Genomic DNA, 17,359 nt, shown 5'->3' on the forward strand with positions numbered 1-17,359 from the left:
TGATTTGAGCCGGTGGTTTTTTGGCTTCTGAAGAGTAGCTGACTGCCTCCAGTGTCTGTCCTCACATTAAGGAAGGGTTAGGCATGCTTTGATATGGGAGTTAATTGCTGGGTGTCTCTGCTGTGAACTTCACCTTTTTCTCCCCGAACGGCCCTCCCTAGCAGACCTCTCCTTATGGCTGAGCTTTAGTGAATGCCCAGTACATTCACGACAGGTATTCACACGTGCTGTTACACTGCAGGATCCAAAGAAGGAGCAGGCTTATTTATTTGGGTGACTTGGGCGGCTGAGGAGGGTCCCTTTGCGCACCAGCTGCCGGATTATAGCTATGCACGGGGCACATCTGGGCGGTGCTGACAACCGAGCTTCAGATTCCTCAACAGAAAATGCAGACGCTGATACCCACCCCAAAGGACGGAACCAGGAGGCAGATGGGAAGTGCCGCAGGGTAGCCTGGTGGCAGCTGGCCCACGGCGCTGTTAACGGCTGGCACTGGCCCACCGTTGGGCTGCAGAGTTCCGTGGGGGGCACCGCTGCGCGGGGCCGGAATTGGGAACGCTGGGCTTCATTGATGGAACATATGTTTTTTGGTCGTGCGTATATTTCAACTTTTATAATCACTGGTAAGAGTTAACTGTCAATGGTAAGAGAGGCTAAGCGGGAAGACGGTCGTGAGTCCTACCCCGGGACTGATTTGGGTTTCTGGCCTTGACTGCTCATCACGCCCTATGCTTGTCTTCCACTGTTACAGGACAGTTTGCGTAGGCCAGGGGCTGGCAGGCTACAGCCTATGAGCTAAGGATGGTGCTGGCATTTTTAAAGGGTTGTAAGTAACCCCCCCACCCCCCCAGACGAGGATGTGGCAGAGACCACATGAGGCGTCCAGGCCTCTTATTTACTCTCTGGCTTTAAGGGCCGACCCCTTTCTTGGGGATTCCACTGCCTCTCTCCGTCAACGTGAATAACACTAGATTTGTTTCCCTTTCACCAAACTGCTTTCTGTTCCCCCATTTCTAAGTAGTGCTTCTTCCATTTTCCAAATACAAAACCTGAGTTATTTGAGACTTCTTGCTCCTTCTCGTTCTCTCTGTAGCCATTTGGAAACCAAACGTTCCTTTAAAAGTCTCGGGTCAATTCTGTGCCTTCTCATTTTCGCTGGCGCACTCGGCCTTGGGTGCTTCTCACCCTGGTGCCAGCGGGAGGGCAGGCCACGTGCCACGTGGTCTCCTCCCACCCAGAGCAGTGTGTGACCGGCAGGATGCGCAGAATATTCCACGATGCTCTGTGACCTCCCAAGGCAGCTCATAGGAGACACCGTGACTTGTACCTTGCTCGCTGGTGCATCAGCGGCTCTGGGGCGAGCCAGCTGCCAGGTCCTGACCGACAGGAGGGGCCCGACAGGGAGCCATCTTGGCAGCGGATCTTCTCGCCTCAGGGAAGCCTTGAGCTAACTGCGGGCCCAGCCGCCATCTTGACGGCAACCTCATGGGATGCTGGGCCAGGACCACCCGGCTGAAGCTGCCCCTGATTTCCTGACCCGTGGAAACTTGTGAGATAATAAATGTTAATGTTTCAAGCCACAGCGTCTTGGGGTAATTTGTTATGTAGCAATAGATAACTAATAGTTCATTTTATATTAAATATGTATAATCGCTTTCTAAGTGGTCCCCTTTTCATTCTGTTCCACTTCTTGTTGACAGAGCATTTCCAAATAATCTCATTATAACTCTTCCTGAAGAAAGAGTTACAGAGGTTTCTCATTCCTTTTCGGAAAAAGTCAAAACCAGGCCCGGCTGGCTCTGATGCAGGTGGGCATCGGCCTGCACTGGGGGTGCCCTGACTGCTACCAGTCACAGCTTACTATGTAGTCCTAGACGTGTACGATTCCTGGGACTGCGTTTTTTAAAAATCTGTTCACCTGTGTGGCCGACCAGTGTCAGTTCCTCAGGAGCCAAGATCAGATGTTCTGCTTCGGGCACACAGTCCTAGGCCCCGTAAGGGCTTTGGCGATGTGAGAATTGGATTCGGAATCCTAGCAGCTAATAGGAAACAGCTGGAAATGCAGCAGGGCTATGAGCACAGCTTTGGAACTGGCGATGCCTCAGGCCGGATGCTGGGCTGGTGTTCTGACCTCGGGCAAATGACAGCTTGTTAGTCCTGTTTCTCGTCTGCAAGAGAGGATATTAATAGTGTCTCCATCGGAGTTGAGTGTTAAGGGAGAGAATATATCTGATAGCGGTATGTGCTCGATAACTGGTAGTTTATCAGTAGCTACTGAAAATCAAAATATTTTAAAAATTATGTCTTAATATAAGTAACACACATCACAGAATGTCTACTATCATAATGCTTATCTCCACAGTTTTCCTTATACTTGTAATGACCAAAGTGTTTTACTGTGACGAATTAAAACTACAGTTGTCCCTGAACAATGCAGGAGGTAGGGGCACTGATACCCACCCCCCCCAGTCAAAAAGCCCCATATAACTTTTGACTCTCCCAAACTTAACAGCCTATTGATTGGAAGCCTTACCAACAACGTAGTTAACACATATTTTGTATATGTATTCTATATGGAATTCTCACAATATCGTAAGCTAAAGAAAATACTCAGAAAATCACAAGAGAAAATATACTTACAGTACTTTACTGTATTCATTAAGAAAAACCAATCTGCGGTAAGAGGACCCACACAGTTCAAACCCATATTGTTCAAGGGGCAACCGAAGTGAAACATTTTGAAAATTTCAGTCCAGTTGGCACATCAAGTTTAATCAAAATGCTAGAGAAAGTTAACTCCCATAGTGTCAAAGAGGCAAGTGGTAGAAAGTTAATGAACACAGACTCAGTACCGATAAATACACCCTTTGCATTTACGCAGTAGCTTCAATTATAGGTCTCCAGGGTGCACATGAATTTTGTTAATGGGAAAAAGCTGGTCGGGGAGCAGGGCTGTGCACGGTGACTCCACCCAGGAGCACTGGAAGCAGACGTGGGCCCAGAGACAAAGGTGTGGGGCATGTCATTTATCAGAGATAGGTAGAAAAACCCAGACTGGCACATAAGGTTTCTGGAGCTCCAAGTCAACCATGTGAATGGTGTGAGGTACTGATCAAGCTTCTCTATTCTAATTAGCTGCTTTAGGACTGCAATGATTTATTGACTTAGAGGAAAGACATGGGCTGCACGTAGCAGTTACCTGTTAGAGAGCACAGATTAAAACTACAAGTGTTTTGAAGAAGTCTCGATGATTCCATCTTTGTGTTTCTCATTTGTTCTCATTTCCACAATGAACCTGCTCATTCATTCATTCATTCACTCCACAAACATTTATTGAGCAACTGTTACATGTCAAACATTTCCCCAGAAACTGGGGATACAGCAGTGAAGAAACCTGACAGAGATAACAATTTAGTAGGGTGTTTAGGTGCTAGGTGCAATGGAGAAAAAATGCAGAAGGGAGGAGGGAGAAGTAGGAAGTGTTGCAGGGAGACAGGAGAATTAAGGGACTGTTTAAGGCAGCCCCTTGGGAGAGTCGGCGCATTCTGCAGAGCCACATGAGACAGAACCAAGGGGTAAACAATGGGACTAAATTACATGATGAGTGCACTTCCCAACTATTGTATTAGAGTTGTTCAAAGATAGAGCTTCGCAGAAATAAGTGTCTCCCCGGTCCTGGACACGTTTAAACAGAGCTTAGAGCTTGCCGTTGGCTGTAGTGAGGACCAAATGCCTTCTTGGATCACTTTGAGCTCTGAAAGTCACTAGTAGAGATAAAATTTGGTGGAGAAGAGAGCCAGGCAGTGATGGGGTCTACCACACTGAGAGGGCCAAAGAGACGGGCTTATTGGCTGGGGGATCCCATTACTACGCTTGCAGGCGTATCCATATTGGAGATTCCCTGTAGCCGTGGTGACTGGTTCTTTGACCAAGCAGGATAACAAGAGTTGCCTGATCGTTTGCTTCTTTTTAATGCAATAAAGATAGATAGTCTGTTATGCGTAGTTGCCCCTAAGGCTACCGGCTTCTCTTGACGTCTGGACGGGAATACACAACACACTGTGGGATCAATGACTTACCAGGTCTGACAAGGTCTTCCCATTGCATAGTGTTGGGAGATGAACCATCAGTAACCAGACGTTATTGATGTAAAACGCTGGGGTTTTTGTGTCTGTTTTTAATATATATCAACTCATCTTTCTGAAATTTTCCTTTTTAATTTTGGGAGACCTACTCAGGATTTTTTTTTTTTTTTTTTTTACCATGAGGTGTAACGGACACACAAGGACTCAGATTCTTTATAGCAATTAGTAAAGCTGAATTTTTGTCTTTGCCTCCCCAAGTTTCAAACAGATGCAGCATGTTTTGCACTTTTTCTTGTGTTTGTGTAATACACATAATCAGGTTTGTCATCAACACAGATATTGCCTGGAAAGTACCAGTCACGTCACACTTCACTCTAATGAAAGGGCTGGCTTGGATGCACAAAGATTTTTCTCAATTTCTTGTTACGATTGGCTCAGGCTCTTCACTACTTACTGGTCGGTACCTATGTCGTACCGGCTGTTTGATCCAGTGTGTCGAATGCCTCTTCCTGGTTAAAACTGACCTTAGAGATCACCTCATCCAATACCCTTGCTTTAAAATGGAAGAAATTGAAATCCAGAATTGTTAAGGAACTTTCTCAGCGTCACATAGCTGTTGTCTGGAGCATAGTTAAGTTAGAACCATTTCAGATACTTGAAACCAGGTACTGCTGAAAGAATCAGCTTCGCTGATTATGGACTAGTTTGTTTCAGTCATCGAACAAAAGCTCATGGGCCCTGAAAAATCCTTTTCGCTAGGGTTGGGACAGAGAAAGGTCCCGTTCTTGCTGTGAAGAAGGTGTGTCTACCAATGGCTACACCTGGGGGAATATTTTCGGCTGTCCTACGAATCACTTGGGGGCTGGAGGGCCAGTCCAAGTTTCTATTCTGTGAATCTGAATTCTGAAATGACCTTGAGAGGGTGCTGGGATGACTCCAGGCTTGTCATCTCAAGTCACGTTCCCCTCCTTGGTGGGCAAGCTGCAATCTTTTTAGGCTTCTCTTTGGGCTGTCGAAAATCAAAATTGCTTCCATTTAAAAGTCGAAGTGATTCTGTTTCTTGTTTACACCTTAGGCTCTATAAAGCTGTGGCTACATTGTTCAGATTTACCTGTGCAAAGCCCTGCTATTGCTTCTTTCTTCCACACGCTTCCCTACAGCTTTCACACTGCGTTGGCTTCGGAACTTGATACTCAGGGTAGCTCTACAGAAATCCTCATTTGTCGTTGGCATTTCCACTTTTTCGAACCCTGCGGCTCCTGTAAAGAGTTGGGATGTGATGTCCTCTGCTGCGTCACCCTAGGGAAAGGGACTGACGACAATTCCTCAGTCACAAGGGAATACCGAAGCAAAGAATATATAGAAAGGCAAACTTGAAGTGAGCAAGCTTCCTCTAGGTTGTCCCTCCTTGCCAGCCACACCCAGGAGTTCCCCCTTTTTTCAATCCATAGACGAGATTCATTAGTACAGCTTGTGAGAGCATTCCTAGTGCAAGACCCACAGGGTCAGGCCCTCTGGGGAGCAAAAGAAATCTGAGCACTGAGTTGTGCTGAACGTGGTGTAAGTTTAACCATCCAGAGGATTCTTCAGTTCTTAAGCTGCAGGACATAAAGGAACTTTTGACGCCCCACTTTTCAAGAGCCATGTCTTATCAGTTCTGAAGCTCTTTTATTTCCACTGCTTCAATAATGCTGAGGTGGCTCGGATTTTGCTGCCGGCAGAAAGAGTGCTGCAGATTTTTTTGCATAGTAAGATCTAAATACATAAATTATATATCATATACATTTTAATGGAATGCATCAGAGTAATAGTGCAACGCCAGTCTGCCAGCTAATTGCACCTGAACATTTAGTTAGTGCAGGCAGAGTTTTATATTAAGTAGGTTCTTAGCTCCTCAACTTTTTGGGTAGATAAAAGGTTTTTAGACACGGGCCTTTGGCTGACATGGGAGAAGGAGCATACCCTGGATGAACATTATAATGAATCTGTGTGTGTGTGTGTGTGTGTGTGTGTGTGTGTGTGTGCGTGCGCGCACGCATTCTGCACAGAGACAAGAACTGGAGTCTAAACACATCATATGTGCAATCAAGCCCTTTTCTAAAAATAGTTCTCTTTATGAAATGCTAGACTATGGTGATTTACAACTGCCTTCCTGCACTGAAGCTGGGAAGGAAAGAGACATACGGTTAGAAAGGTTATCCAAAGCTTTCCTCTTCGTGGTATCCGAGTTTTCTGTATCTCTGGAGTCTAGGAGGCACAAGGCAAGGACTCTGACTTGGACTGAGCAAGTCAATGAACATTGGGGCATGAGCTGGACACACACACAAATGTCTTGTATATGTATCCTCACAGAGAAGCTTCAGTGGAAGGAGATCCTCAAAAGTGCCTGACAAATAAGGGGACAGCTTGTGTAAATGGGTATCAACCTCAGAATCAGGTAGCATTTGGGATATGTAAAAATCTTAAATGATGCTAGTTGGTTAACAGAAACATAAGAACTTCCCTAAGCTCACTCTGGGATTAATCTTTCTAATTTTCTCCTCAAGCAATTTATGCGCTACAATAGGAAATTTTCTTATGGGACATTTTAGGAATATGCCCCTTGAAGAATTCTATTTAGAAAAAAAATACATAAAAGCTTTATTTTTCTGTACATAATTTGTCTCCACCCATGTGACTTCTTATATAATGAAACATTTTACACTATTTACAGAATTTTAATTTCCTACACTGTTGAGGGTAAAAGAGGAAGTTATAGCTTCTTGGTAACACAGCCGAGTTATGGCAGTGGCTCCATTTAAAAAATTTTTTTCTTTTTTCTTTTATAAATGAAAGTTTTTCTTTACCTTTTTTTTTTTTTTAAGATTTATTTATTATTTGAGAGAGAGAAAGCACAAGCTGGGGGAGAGGCAGAGGGAGGGAATCTCAAGCAGACTCCCCGTTGAGCACAGAGCCTGACGTGGGGCTTGATCCTACGACCCTGAGATCCTGACCTGAGCCAAAACCCAGAGTCGGACACTTAACTGACTGAGCCACCCAGGTGCCCCTTTTTAAAATTTTTCTAGTGTGGTCCTCGTCAGATTGTCGATCTCAACCTGATTGTAACTTCTGATGATGCAAGTATCTTTGCCTTCCTAACCTAGACGGCTTCTGCCAGCTGGTTACCAAACGACATCGCCATTTTACAACAGGAACTCAACACAGAAGTTATGATGGAAAGCCATTTTATTTTTCCCTAAATTTTAAAAGACTTGAAGGAAAACGTTTAGTACCGTCATGTCACCCTGAATGCCAGCAATACCGTGACTTTCATACACACAGGAAGCCAGGGCGAAGTCCAGTCAGTGCACACATCTCTCCATGGCTCTTCGAACAGTTTTGCATGAACAAAATTTTCTGCCATTTTGCTTTAGCAAATAGCAACATAATTTAAACCTTTCATGTCTCCTATGTGACCCCTAAAATCCAATGCTATATTTATTAATACAGTTAGAAAAATAAAAGCCTTAAAAAATTCATGGTATGAGTTCACGGTGCTAATCACATCATCTCTTCAAGTGCAAGATCATTTTTAAAACTCCTACGTAACAACCTTCTGGTTTAATTTGAAAGGCTTAAGACTTGAAATCTAGTAAGACTGTTAAGTCAACGTACACATCAATTATTTCATTTTTACTTGTCCTGGGAGAGTTAACTCCCATTGTCCACTGAATGAATGCCTTTCAAACATTAACAAATATATTACAGTATTTACAAGCATTCTTACCTACTCTGACACTGGTAGAAAGTTAGGCTGTGGGGAAGGAATGATCTCCCAGCGGGGCAAGCTTGTGAAGTCTGGGACAAAAGAACAGGTGCTGGAGGACGAGCCAAGGGCTGCTCAGGTGAGCAAGCGAGCTCTCAGACACATCTCCTTCTGACCAGCTAACCACAGTTGTTGTTGGATCGGGTGGAAACGCTGAATAGCCGGAACATGGGGGAAAAGGAACACTGTGAAGGTCTGTTATTTTAGTAGTTAGGAAGAGGAAGACAGGCTTAAGGTCAGACTAAGGTTAACAAGGGTAACACCACGCTCCATAAGCTGTTAGTGAATTACTCTCTGGGAACTACCTAATTTGGTTGAGGTGTTGGGTACATGTCATGGATACGGGAGAAACTGTTGTAAGAAATTGTTTTGGCAATAAAAAGTGATGCAAATTCGATTTCTACGTTTTTAACTGTGTCACGGGTCTTCTTCTCACACTGCGGACTGTCTCATGTCGACCTACCACTCCCTTGACAAGCCTTGTTAATGCTGCTGACGGATTCACGTTCTAATGCTCTGGTAAGAGACCATAATGCCCTAATCAGCCTAGACAGCATCATACATCTGCAGGAGTGAAGCCGAAGATTGAGATGGGCTAGATATCTGCCTTGTGAACGTGAATGAAACTCTCACTTTAGGGGCTTAGTTTCTCATGTTTTAGGAACAGCAGTAAACTAGTCATTATTTTAAAGAGCATACTATCGTGGGTCATGTCTATATACATACACAAACACCATTCCCTTTCCCAGTCGTCATTTTAAGCCCCAAACCTGGGCCCTTATTGGGTGTGTGGCTTCCACCAAACCCTCTGGGGTATAGAGTCCAAATAGTCCTTGGAAAATTTTATAGGTGAGAGATTCACCCCATATAATGTTTAAATATTACATGAGAGTCTTTAGAATAATTTAAACATGTGCAAAATCAAGAAGGGTTCTCTGGTGGCCCACTTTTACATGCAAATACAGACGAACTGTTAACATGCATTATTTTAGTCAATCGGTAAAGTTTATTTCATAAGTATAAGTAATTTTAAGCCATTTACTAAATTGCAAATTTCAATCCATTAAAAACTACTACCAGAGCAGTTCTGAGGTATTACTGTTAATCTAATATAGAAATGTTACTATACGTTGATGTGGAATGGAATGCGACTGCCATGCCTTTTATTAAATGGTGCTGCTGCAGTGCTGACTGCAGATGGGTCCTATAGCTTTTAGGAAATTCTTGTGCGTGTGCATTAACTGATTTTCCAAACATCAATGGCAATTTGATTGGTTGGTCATTTCTACGCATACTAAAATAATAAAGTACAGCTCCTAGCATGGGACAAACAAGCTGAGAAATTTCAGGTATACAGTGCTACCCTCCAACCGGCCTTCATCGAAAACCCACCCTACTCATTCCAGTCGTTTACAAGGAAAACTTGTGCAAAAAGCATCCAAAAAGTCTATCAGCAGGTTAATTTTCTTGTAATTTTAAAAGAACTAGACAATGTTTTTTCCCCCTTAAAATTCATCTATAAAAATAAATAAATTTCAGTTTGAGACCTTAGGTACCAAATTGTGGCTTAATTTAGTTGTGATGGCTAAGACTATAAAGTTATGAAAAATGCAGTGGAAAACGGATGAGCTCCAGCTCATTCCCCGCAGTGTGGCAACGGCTGGCACCTATGCTGTCACATTCCTTCTCATAGTTAACCAAAATACACTCGACTTCTTGATAAACTTTAAGCCTTCCTTTGTCCTGAAACTCCCACAAAACTTTAATTCTTAGACCTCTGTTACAAAACTGCAAGTACCCATAATACATTCAAGATAGGGAATGAAAACCTGTCACCCGCTCAGGAGACACTGATCCATTGCACCGGGGCAAACACAGCAGCTCAGAGGAAATGGTCACCCACTGGGGTGTACAGCTTATCCAGATGTTTTGCACTAGAATGCAGGCATGAAGTCCCTCCCGTAGTCTTTAGCCCAGAGCAACAATAATTTAAAATCAGTTTGATAGTGTGAGCAAATCCTTCCAGGTTTTGTGCCGTGAGATGATGCACGGCCTGGCCCGACGACTCCAGGTATCTGGGATGTGGCAGGGCCCGGCCACTGTGTCCGTTAGATAGGAACACTGTCTGGTGGAAGTGCCAATATGACTTACTGCTTAGAACTGTGCTAACATCGACACCTTCGTGAGGCTGATTTCTCACGTCAGAAGCTTTTTGCCTTAGTCAGGAAATGATCTGAAGAACAGTAAGGAACCAAACTAAGGAAAAAGTCTCTGGCCTCCACATCCACACACAAAAGCAAGTTTCAGACCGTTGTTCTCTCTTGGTGCGAACAAGCGACTGGCTGACCTGTCACGTACCATCAATCGATATGAACACAGCATTCAGTCTGTGGAACAACGTGATGCAGCAAAAACCTGATCTAATGCGAATTCAAGCCTATTAACTAAGACCACGGCAAGGAGAGACAGTCCAGCTCAGTGTTCTCCCGCGCTAGTGCCGCCTCTGAACACAAAGCGACTGAAAGGCACAGGCTCAGATTTCATTGATAGTCCTCTCTGAAGGGCAGTACTCCGAGGCGCCCGGTGAGGACATATAGAAAGACTGCGTTTTCCTTTTTAACCGGGCTCTTTTGTTGGCCAACACCAGGCTGCGCCGGCTCGAACTGATGATTTCCGAAATAAACTTTTTGCAGTCTACACACACCTCCATAGCGCTCCAGTCCTCCATCAGCTCTTTGGGAAACTGCAGCTCTTCTTCTGATTTGTCCACAGACTTAGATTTTGAGGAGAACCTGGAACAACACAAAACAATACCCAGTATTGTTACTTACAGTTCTACTGCAGTACTAAGAAAATACGTGCAGAAAAAGTAAATCTGTTGCCAAAGCATTATGGAATGGGCGAGTCGCCTCAGGTTCTTCCAAAGGAAGAACTTCTAATTGGAAATAAAATTCAAAATATTTTTTTTTTTAAGATTTTTTATTTATTTATTCGACAGAGATAGAGACAGCCAGTGAGAGAGGGAACACAAGCAGGGGGAGTGGGAGAGGAAGAAGCAGGCTCATAGCGGAGGAGCCTGATGTGGGGCTCGATCCCACAACGCAGGGATCACGCCCTGAGCCGAAGGCAGATGCTTAACCGCTGTGCCACCCAGGCGCCCCTCAAAATATTTTTTTAAAAAAGAAACCAGGGAACATGTTTTATTAGGAAATAATAATACTGAAAAAAAAAAGAAATAATAATACTAAAAACTCTTAGTATCCCTTCCAGAATGTTTGGAAAAAAAGCAAATTTAGAGTATTCACCTGAATACCATACATGATATACGGTGGACTTTAACAACGAAAACGAATCAAAGTACATGTTGCTAATGTCCTATCGATAATTCAGAAGGGACTTCAAGTTCTTTCTCCAGTGACCCTGCATCAGAGTTGGTGACACGAGTCAACTGTAGATTGTAGGGCGAACTATAATAGTAAACGGAAGTCAGTCGGTCTTAATCCTGAAAAGTTACCTGTGGACCAGCTTCCTCAGCATTTTTGCATTTATCAAATGTACCTTCCCCTCTCCAACAATTCCTCTATTTGGGTGACTAATTACCTGGATTCCAGAGAGCTGGAGTTAACTAGATCAACATTGTCATAAATGTTTTGGTAACTTTTGGAAATAACTAGGAATCATCTACTCATGGACGACTTTAGTGAAACCAAACAGGAACGTAAGTTTAGAGTAAGTACAGAAAGGAACAACAACGTGCCCCACAGCCTTGAGCTCACAGGTGACGATCCACAGTCGGAGGCTATCATGCAGCAGCAAGCAGTGTCTCAGAGCGGAGTCGGCGGCCTGGGGGGGCCACAGTGCTAGGCACAAATCACCAGCTGGGCTCGGGGCTTCCCTGCCTCACTGCCCGCAGCCGCGGAGTGCAGGAGTAGCACTGTCCAGCACCCAGCACCAGCGCTGGGCTCCCTCCCCGACTGGGGGCAGCTGGTGTGTAAAAAACCCTCACTTTTTCGGCCCTGTGAGTGTGTGAACCAAGCTGGCCTGACCTCCTTCTGTCCTTCCTTAAAGACCAACAGTAACCTTACTCTGCATTAAATGCAAAGGGACTGGGACGCCTGGGTGGCTCAGTCGGTTAAGCGTCTGCTTTGGGCTCAGGTCATGATCCCAGGGCTCTGGGATCAAGTCCCACATTGGGCTCCATGCTCGGTAGGGAGACTGCTTCTCCCTCTGCCTGCTGCTTCCCCTGCTTGTGCTTTCTCTCTCTCTCTCTGACAAATAAATAAATAAATAAATAAATAAATAAATAAATAAATAAATAAAATCATAAAAAAAAAACCCAAAATGCAAAGGGACTGATATTCAGTCAACTTTTTTTTTTTAAATTGCCTTAAAGCTTTTGGCATAAAGCTTTATTTTTGCTGTATTTACAATAAGAAGATAAGCCAAAGTGATGGCAGACCATTGGAAACCTAGAACTAAACAGATTTGCTTTTAAAAACTAAAGAAGAAAGATTAGACTGTAGTTACATGCAAATTTTCAACTCCACTGAAAACATGGTCAGCTTTAAAAATGACTTTTTAAACTTATGTTATGTGAGTCACCATACAATACATCCTTAATTTTTGATGTAGTGTTCCATGATTCATTGTTTGCATATAACACCCAGTGCTCCATGCAATACGTGCCCTCCTTAATACCCATCACTGGGCTAACCCATCCCCCCACTTCCTCCCCTCTGAAACCCTCAGTTTGTTTCCCATAGTCCATAGTCTCTCATGGTTTGTCTCCCCCTCTGAGTTCTCCCCCTTCATTCTCCTAATATCCTCTATGCTATTCCTTATGTTCCATATATAAGTGAAACCATATGATAACTGTCTTTCTCTGCTTGATTTATTTCACTTAGCATAATCTCCTCCAGTTCCATCCATGTTAATGCAAATGGCGGGTATTCATCCTTTCTGATGGCTGAGTAATAGTCCACTGTATATAGGGACCACATCTTTATCCATTTGTCTGCTGAAGGGCATCTCAGCTCCTTCCACAGTTTGGCTATTGTGGACAATGCTGCTATAAACATTGGGGTGCATGTGCCCCTTCTTTTCACTACATCTATATATTTGGAATAAATACCCAATAGTGTAATTGCTGGGTCATATGGTAGCTCTATTTTAAACCTTTTGAGGAACCTCCATACTGTTTTCCAGAGTGGCTGTACCAACCTGCATTCCCACCAACAGTGTAAGAGGGTTCCCCTTTCTCCACATCCTCTCCAACATTTGTTGTTTCTTGCCTTGTCAATTTTTGCCATTCTAACTGGTGTAAGGTGGTATTCTCAGTGTGGTTTTGATTTGAATTTCCCTGATGGCTAATGATGTTGAACGTTTTTTGATGTGCCTGTTAGCCATTCGTATGTCTTTTTTGGAGAAGTGTCTGTTCATGTCTTCTGCCCATTTTTGACTTGATTATTTGATTTTTGGGTGTTGAGTTTGAGAAGCTCTTTATAGATCTTGGACACCAGCCCTTTATCTGTAGTGTCATTTGCAAATATCTTCCCCCATTCCACGGGTTGCCTCTTTGTTTTATTGACTGTTTCGTTTGCTGTGCAGAAGTTCTTTATCTTGATGAAGTCCCAAAAGTTCATTTTCGCTTTTGCTTCCCTTGCCTTTGCAGACGTGTCTTGAAAGAAGTTGCTATAGCTGATGTTGAAGAGGTTACTGCCTTTTTTTTCCTCTAGGATTTTGATGGATTCCGGTCTCACATTGAGGTCTTTCGCCCAATTAGAGTTTAATCTTTGTGTATGGTGTAAGAGAATGGTTGAGTTTCATTCTTCTGTATACAGCTGTTCAATTTTCCCAGCACCATTTATTGAAGGGACTGTCTTTTTTCCATTGGATATTTTTTCCTGCTTTGTTGAAGATTATTTGACCATGCAGTTGAGGGTCCATTTGTGGGCTCTCTATTCTGTTCCCATTGATCTAGGTGTCTGTTTTTGTGCCAGTACCATTCTGTCTTGGCAATCACAACTTTGTAATATAGCTTGAAATCAGGCAACACGACGTCCCAGCTTTGGTTTTCTTTTTCAACATTTTGTCGGCGATTTGGGTCTTTTCTGGTTCCATACAAATTTTAGGACTGTTTGTTCCAGCGCTTTGAAAAATGGCATTGGTATTTTGACTGGGATGGTGTTGAAAGTATAGATTGCTCTGGGCAATTTTAACAATGTTTATTCTTCCAATCCATGAGCATGGAATGTTTTTCCATCTTTTTGTGTCTTCTTCAATGTCTTTCATCAGTTTTTTGTAGTTTCTGGAGTATAGATCCTTTACCTCTTTGGTTAGGTTTATTCCAAGGTATCTTATGGTTTTTGGTGCTATTGTAAATGGAATCGATTCCCCAATTTTCCTTTCTACAGTTACACTGTTAGTATATAGGAAGGCAACTGATTTCTGTGCTTTGATTTTGTATCCTGCCACGTTACTGAATTATGAGTTCTAGTAATTTGAAGGTGGAGACTTTTGGGTTTTACACATAAAGTATCATTTCATCTGCAAAGAGAGAGAGTTTGGCTTCTTTTCCCACTTGAATACCTTTTATTTCTTTTTGTTGTCTGATTGCTGTTGCTAGGACTTCTAGTACCATGTTGAACAACAGTGGCAAGAGTGGGCATCCTTGCTGTGTTCCTGACCCTAAGGAAAAACCTCTCAGCTTTTCCCCATTGAGAATAGTATTTGCTGTGTGCTTCTCATAGATAGCTTTTATGAAATTGAGGAATGTTCCCTCTATACCTACACTCTGAAGAGTTTTAATCAGGAAAAGGTGTTGTATTTTGTCAAATGCTTTTTCTGCATCAATTGAGAGGACCATATGGTTCTTGTCTCTTCTCTTATTAATGTGTTCTATCACATTGATTGATTTGTGAATGTTGAACCACCCTTGCATCCCAGGAATGAATCCCACCTGGTTGTGATGGATGATCCTTTTAATGTACTGTTGGATCCTATTAGCTAGGATCAGATTGAGAATTTTGGCATCCATATTCATCAGGGATATTGGTCTGTAATTCTCCTTTTTGAGGAGGTCTTTGCCTGGTTTTTGGGATCCAAGGTAATGCTGGCCTCATAGAATGAGTTTGGAAGTTTTCCTTCTGTTTCTATTTTTTGAAACAGCTTCAGGAGAATAGGTATTATTTCTTCTTTGAATGTTTGGTAAAATTCCCCTGGGAATCCATCAGGCCCTGGACTCTTGTTTTTTGGGAGGTTTTTGATCACTGCTTCAATCTCTTCACTGCACGTAGGCCTATTTAAGTTGTCAGTCTCTTCCTGTTTCAGTCTTGGTAGTTTATAGGTCTCTAGGAAGGCATTCATTTCTTCCAGGTTGCTTAATTTATTGGCATATAGTTGTTGATAATAATTTCTAAAAATTGTTTCTATTTCTTGGTGTTAGATCTCTCCCCTTTCATTCACAATTTTATTAATTTGGGTCCTTTCTCTTTCCTTTTGGGTAAGTCCGGCCAGTGGTTAATTGATCTTATTAATTCTTCCAAAGAACCAGCTTCTAGTTTTGTTGATCTGCTCTACTGTATTTCTAGTTTCTAATTTATTGATCTCTGCTCTAATCTTAATTATTTCTCTTCTTGTGCATGGCTTAGGCTTTATTTGTTGTTCTTTCTCCAGTTCTTTAAGGTGTAAAGTTAGTTGGTATATTTGAGATTTTTTTCTATTTTTTTGAGTGAGGCTTGGATGGCTATGTATTTCACCCTTAGGACTGCCTTTGCAGTATCCCATAGGTTTTGGACCGATGTGTTTTTGTTCTCATTGGTTTCCATGAATTGTTTAAGTTCTTCTCTGATTTCTTGGTTGACTCATTCTTAAGCAGGATGGTCTTTAGCTTTCGAGTGTTTGAATTTCTCCCCAATTTTTTCTTGTGACTGAGTTCCAGTTTCAAAGCATTGTGGTCTGAGAATATGCAGGGAATAATCTCAATTTTTTGGTATCGGTTGAGACCTGATTTGTGACCCAGGATGTGGTCTATTTAAAAATAACTTTTAAAGGACACACAAACGTAATCATTTCTAAAGTAGAAAAAAATGATGACATTCAAATATGCTTCAAGCAGTTAGCCATGTTCCCTTGTCAAGTTACCTTTAAGAAGTTTTGGAGACCTGTGTGCAAGTCAAAACTATATTAAAACCAACCACCCAGCCACCCCAAACCACCCTGAGCCCAAACCCTACCTCGTCAGCAGTCCTCAAAAGGAGGATTCTTCTTTTACAGAGGATGATCTGAGGTCCCAGGCCCCTTGCTTACCTGGCAATGCTCCGGAGTGGCCGATGGTGGCCAGTGGTAGGCTTTTCTGGCCTCATGCAACTTTCCCCTCTTTGCAAGGCAGAAGGTCCCAATGAAAAGATGGGAAGAGTGGAGTATGGTTTGGAGGGCAGCCGCATCTATTACCCCAAATAAAACCAAGAACGATCAGTACTGTTAAAGAGACAGACTCCTTAAAATTAACACAAGTTATAATTTCACCAAGCTTAGCTTACCTTTTTGCAACACTGTGAACACACCGGCCTGTATACAAAATCAGAAGTGTTACTCAGCATGACACCATAGACACGACGGCTAAGTCAGAGAAGCCAATGGCTGCGTGGTTGTGACTTTCTATAATAAACTGCAAAAACTCTCTGGTTTTTCTACCAGCATGTAACGAATTGATACAACTGTGGATCACCAGGAAGACAATCTGTAACCTTAACTCTTACGCTGTTTCCTGTACAAGGATCAACTTACATCTGTCTGGGATTTTCTTACTTGTCTATCCAGGGATCACATGACAATCACATCTAAATTTTTTCTGTTCCAACTGGACATATGGTTATTAGAGTGATCTTAGTTATGTAAATAAAATACATGTGGAGAAACATCTTCCAAGTTCAATTCCGAGTAACTATTTGCTCTACTCTTTTTTTTTTTTTTTAAGATTTTTATTTATTTATTTGACAGAGAGAGAGACAGCCAGCAAGAGAGGGAACACAGGCAGGGGGAGTGGGAGAGGAAGAAGCAGGCTCCCAGTGGAGGAGCCTGATGCGGGGCTCGATCCCAGAACGCCGGGATCACGCCCTGAGCCGAAGGCAGACGCTTAACGACTGAGCCACCCAGGCACCCCTGCTCTACTCTTTTGAAGAAATCAGTTATTATTAACCCCCAAGCATGGCACAATCTGATAATGGGTTGGGTAATCTCTAATACAGTTCCTGTGTAGGAAAATGATTCAACTACGAATATATCGATATTTCTTTGACTACGGTCATTAATTACAAAAAACCTTACCTCTTACAGAACTGACAGGTATAAGACCAGGTGAAGAAGGAAAATCTCCTGGTTCGGCAACAAAAGCAGAGCTAAAAAAATACAAATTTAAAGGGAGAAACAAAGCATTGCCAGCAGTTAATCTCCTAACTTACACATCTAA

General features: G+C 42.7%; 1 protein-coding gene across 2 annotated transcripts in view; it reads right to left on the reverse strand.

Moving 5' to 3' along the window:
- Positions 1-7,292: 7,292 nt before the first annotated feature.
- Positions 7,293-17,359, reverse strand: part of SPIRE1 (spire type actin nucleation factor 1) — a 207,254-nt gene continuing 197,187 nt past the window's right edge. For both annotated transcript variants that reach the window (XM_045815142.2, XM_045815141.2), the window contains 4 exons: positions 17,218-17,288; positions 16,431-16,458; positions 16,198-16,334; positions 7,293-10,682 (listed from right to left, as the gene is read on the reverse strand). In XM_045815142.2, coding sequence (XP_045671098.2) covers positions 10,424-10,682; positions 16,198-16,334; positions 16,431-16,458; positions 17,218-17,288 — 495 coding nt within the window. In that variant the 3' untranslated portion in view covers positions 7,293-10,423. The remainder of the gene's footprint in view (positions 10,683-16,197; positions 16,335-16,430; positions 16,459-17,217; positions 17,289-17,359) is intronic.

Source organism: Ursus americanus, chromosome 30, assembly GCF_024610735.1.
Source record: "Ursus americanus isolate L20-20 chromosome 30, mUrsAme1.1.p, whole genome shotgun sequence".
Classification (NCBI taxonomy): Eukaryota; Metazoa; Chordata; class Mammalia; order Carnivora; family Ursidae; genus Ursus; species Ursus americanus.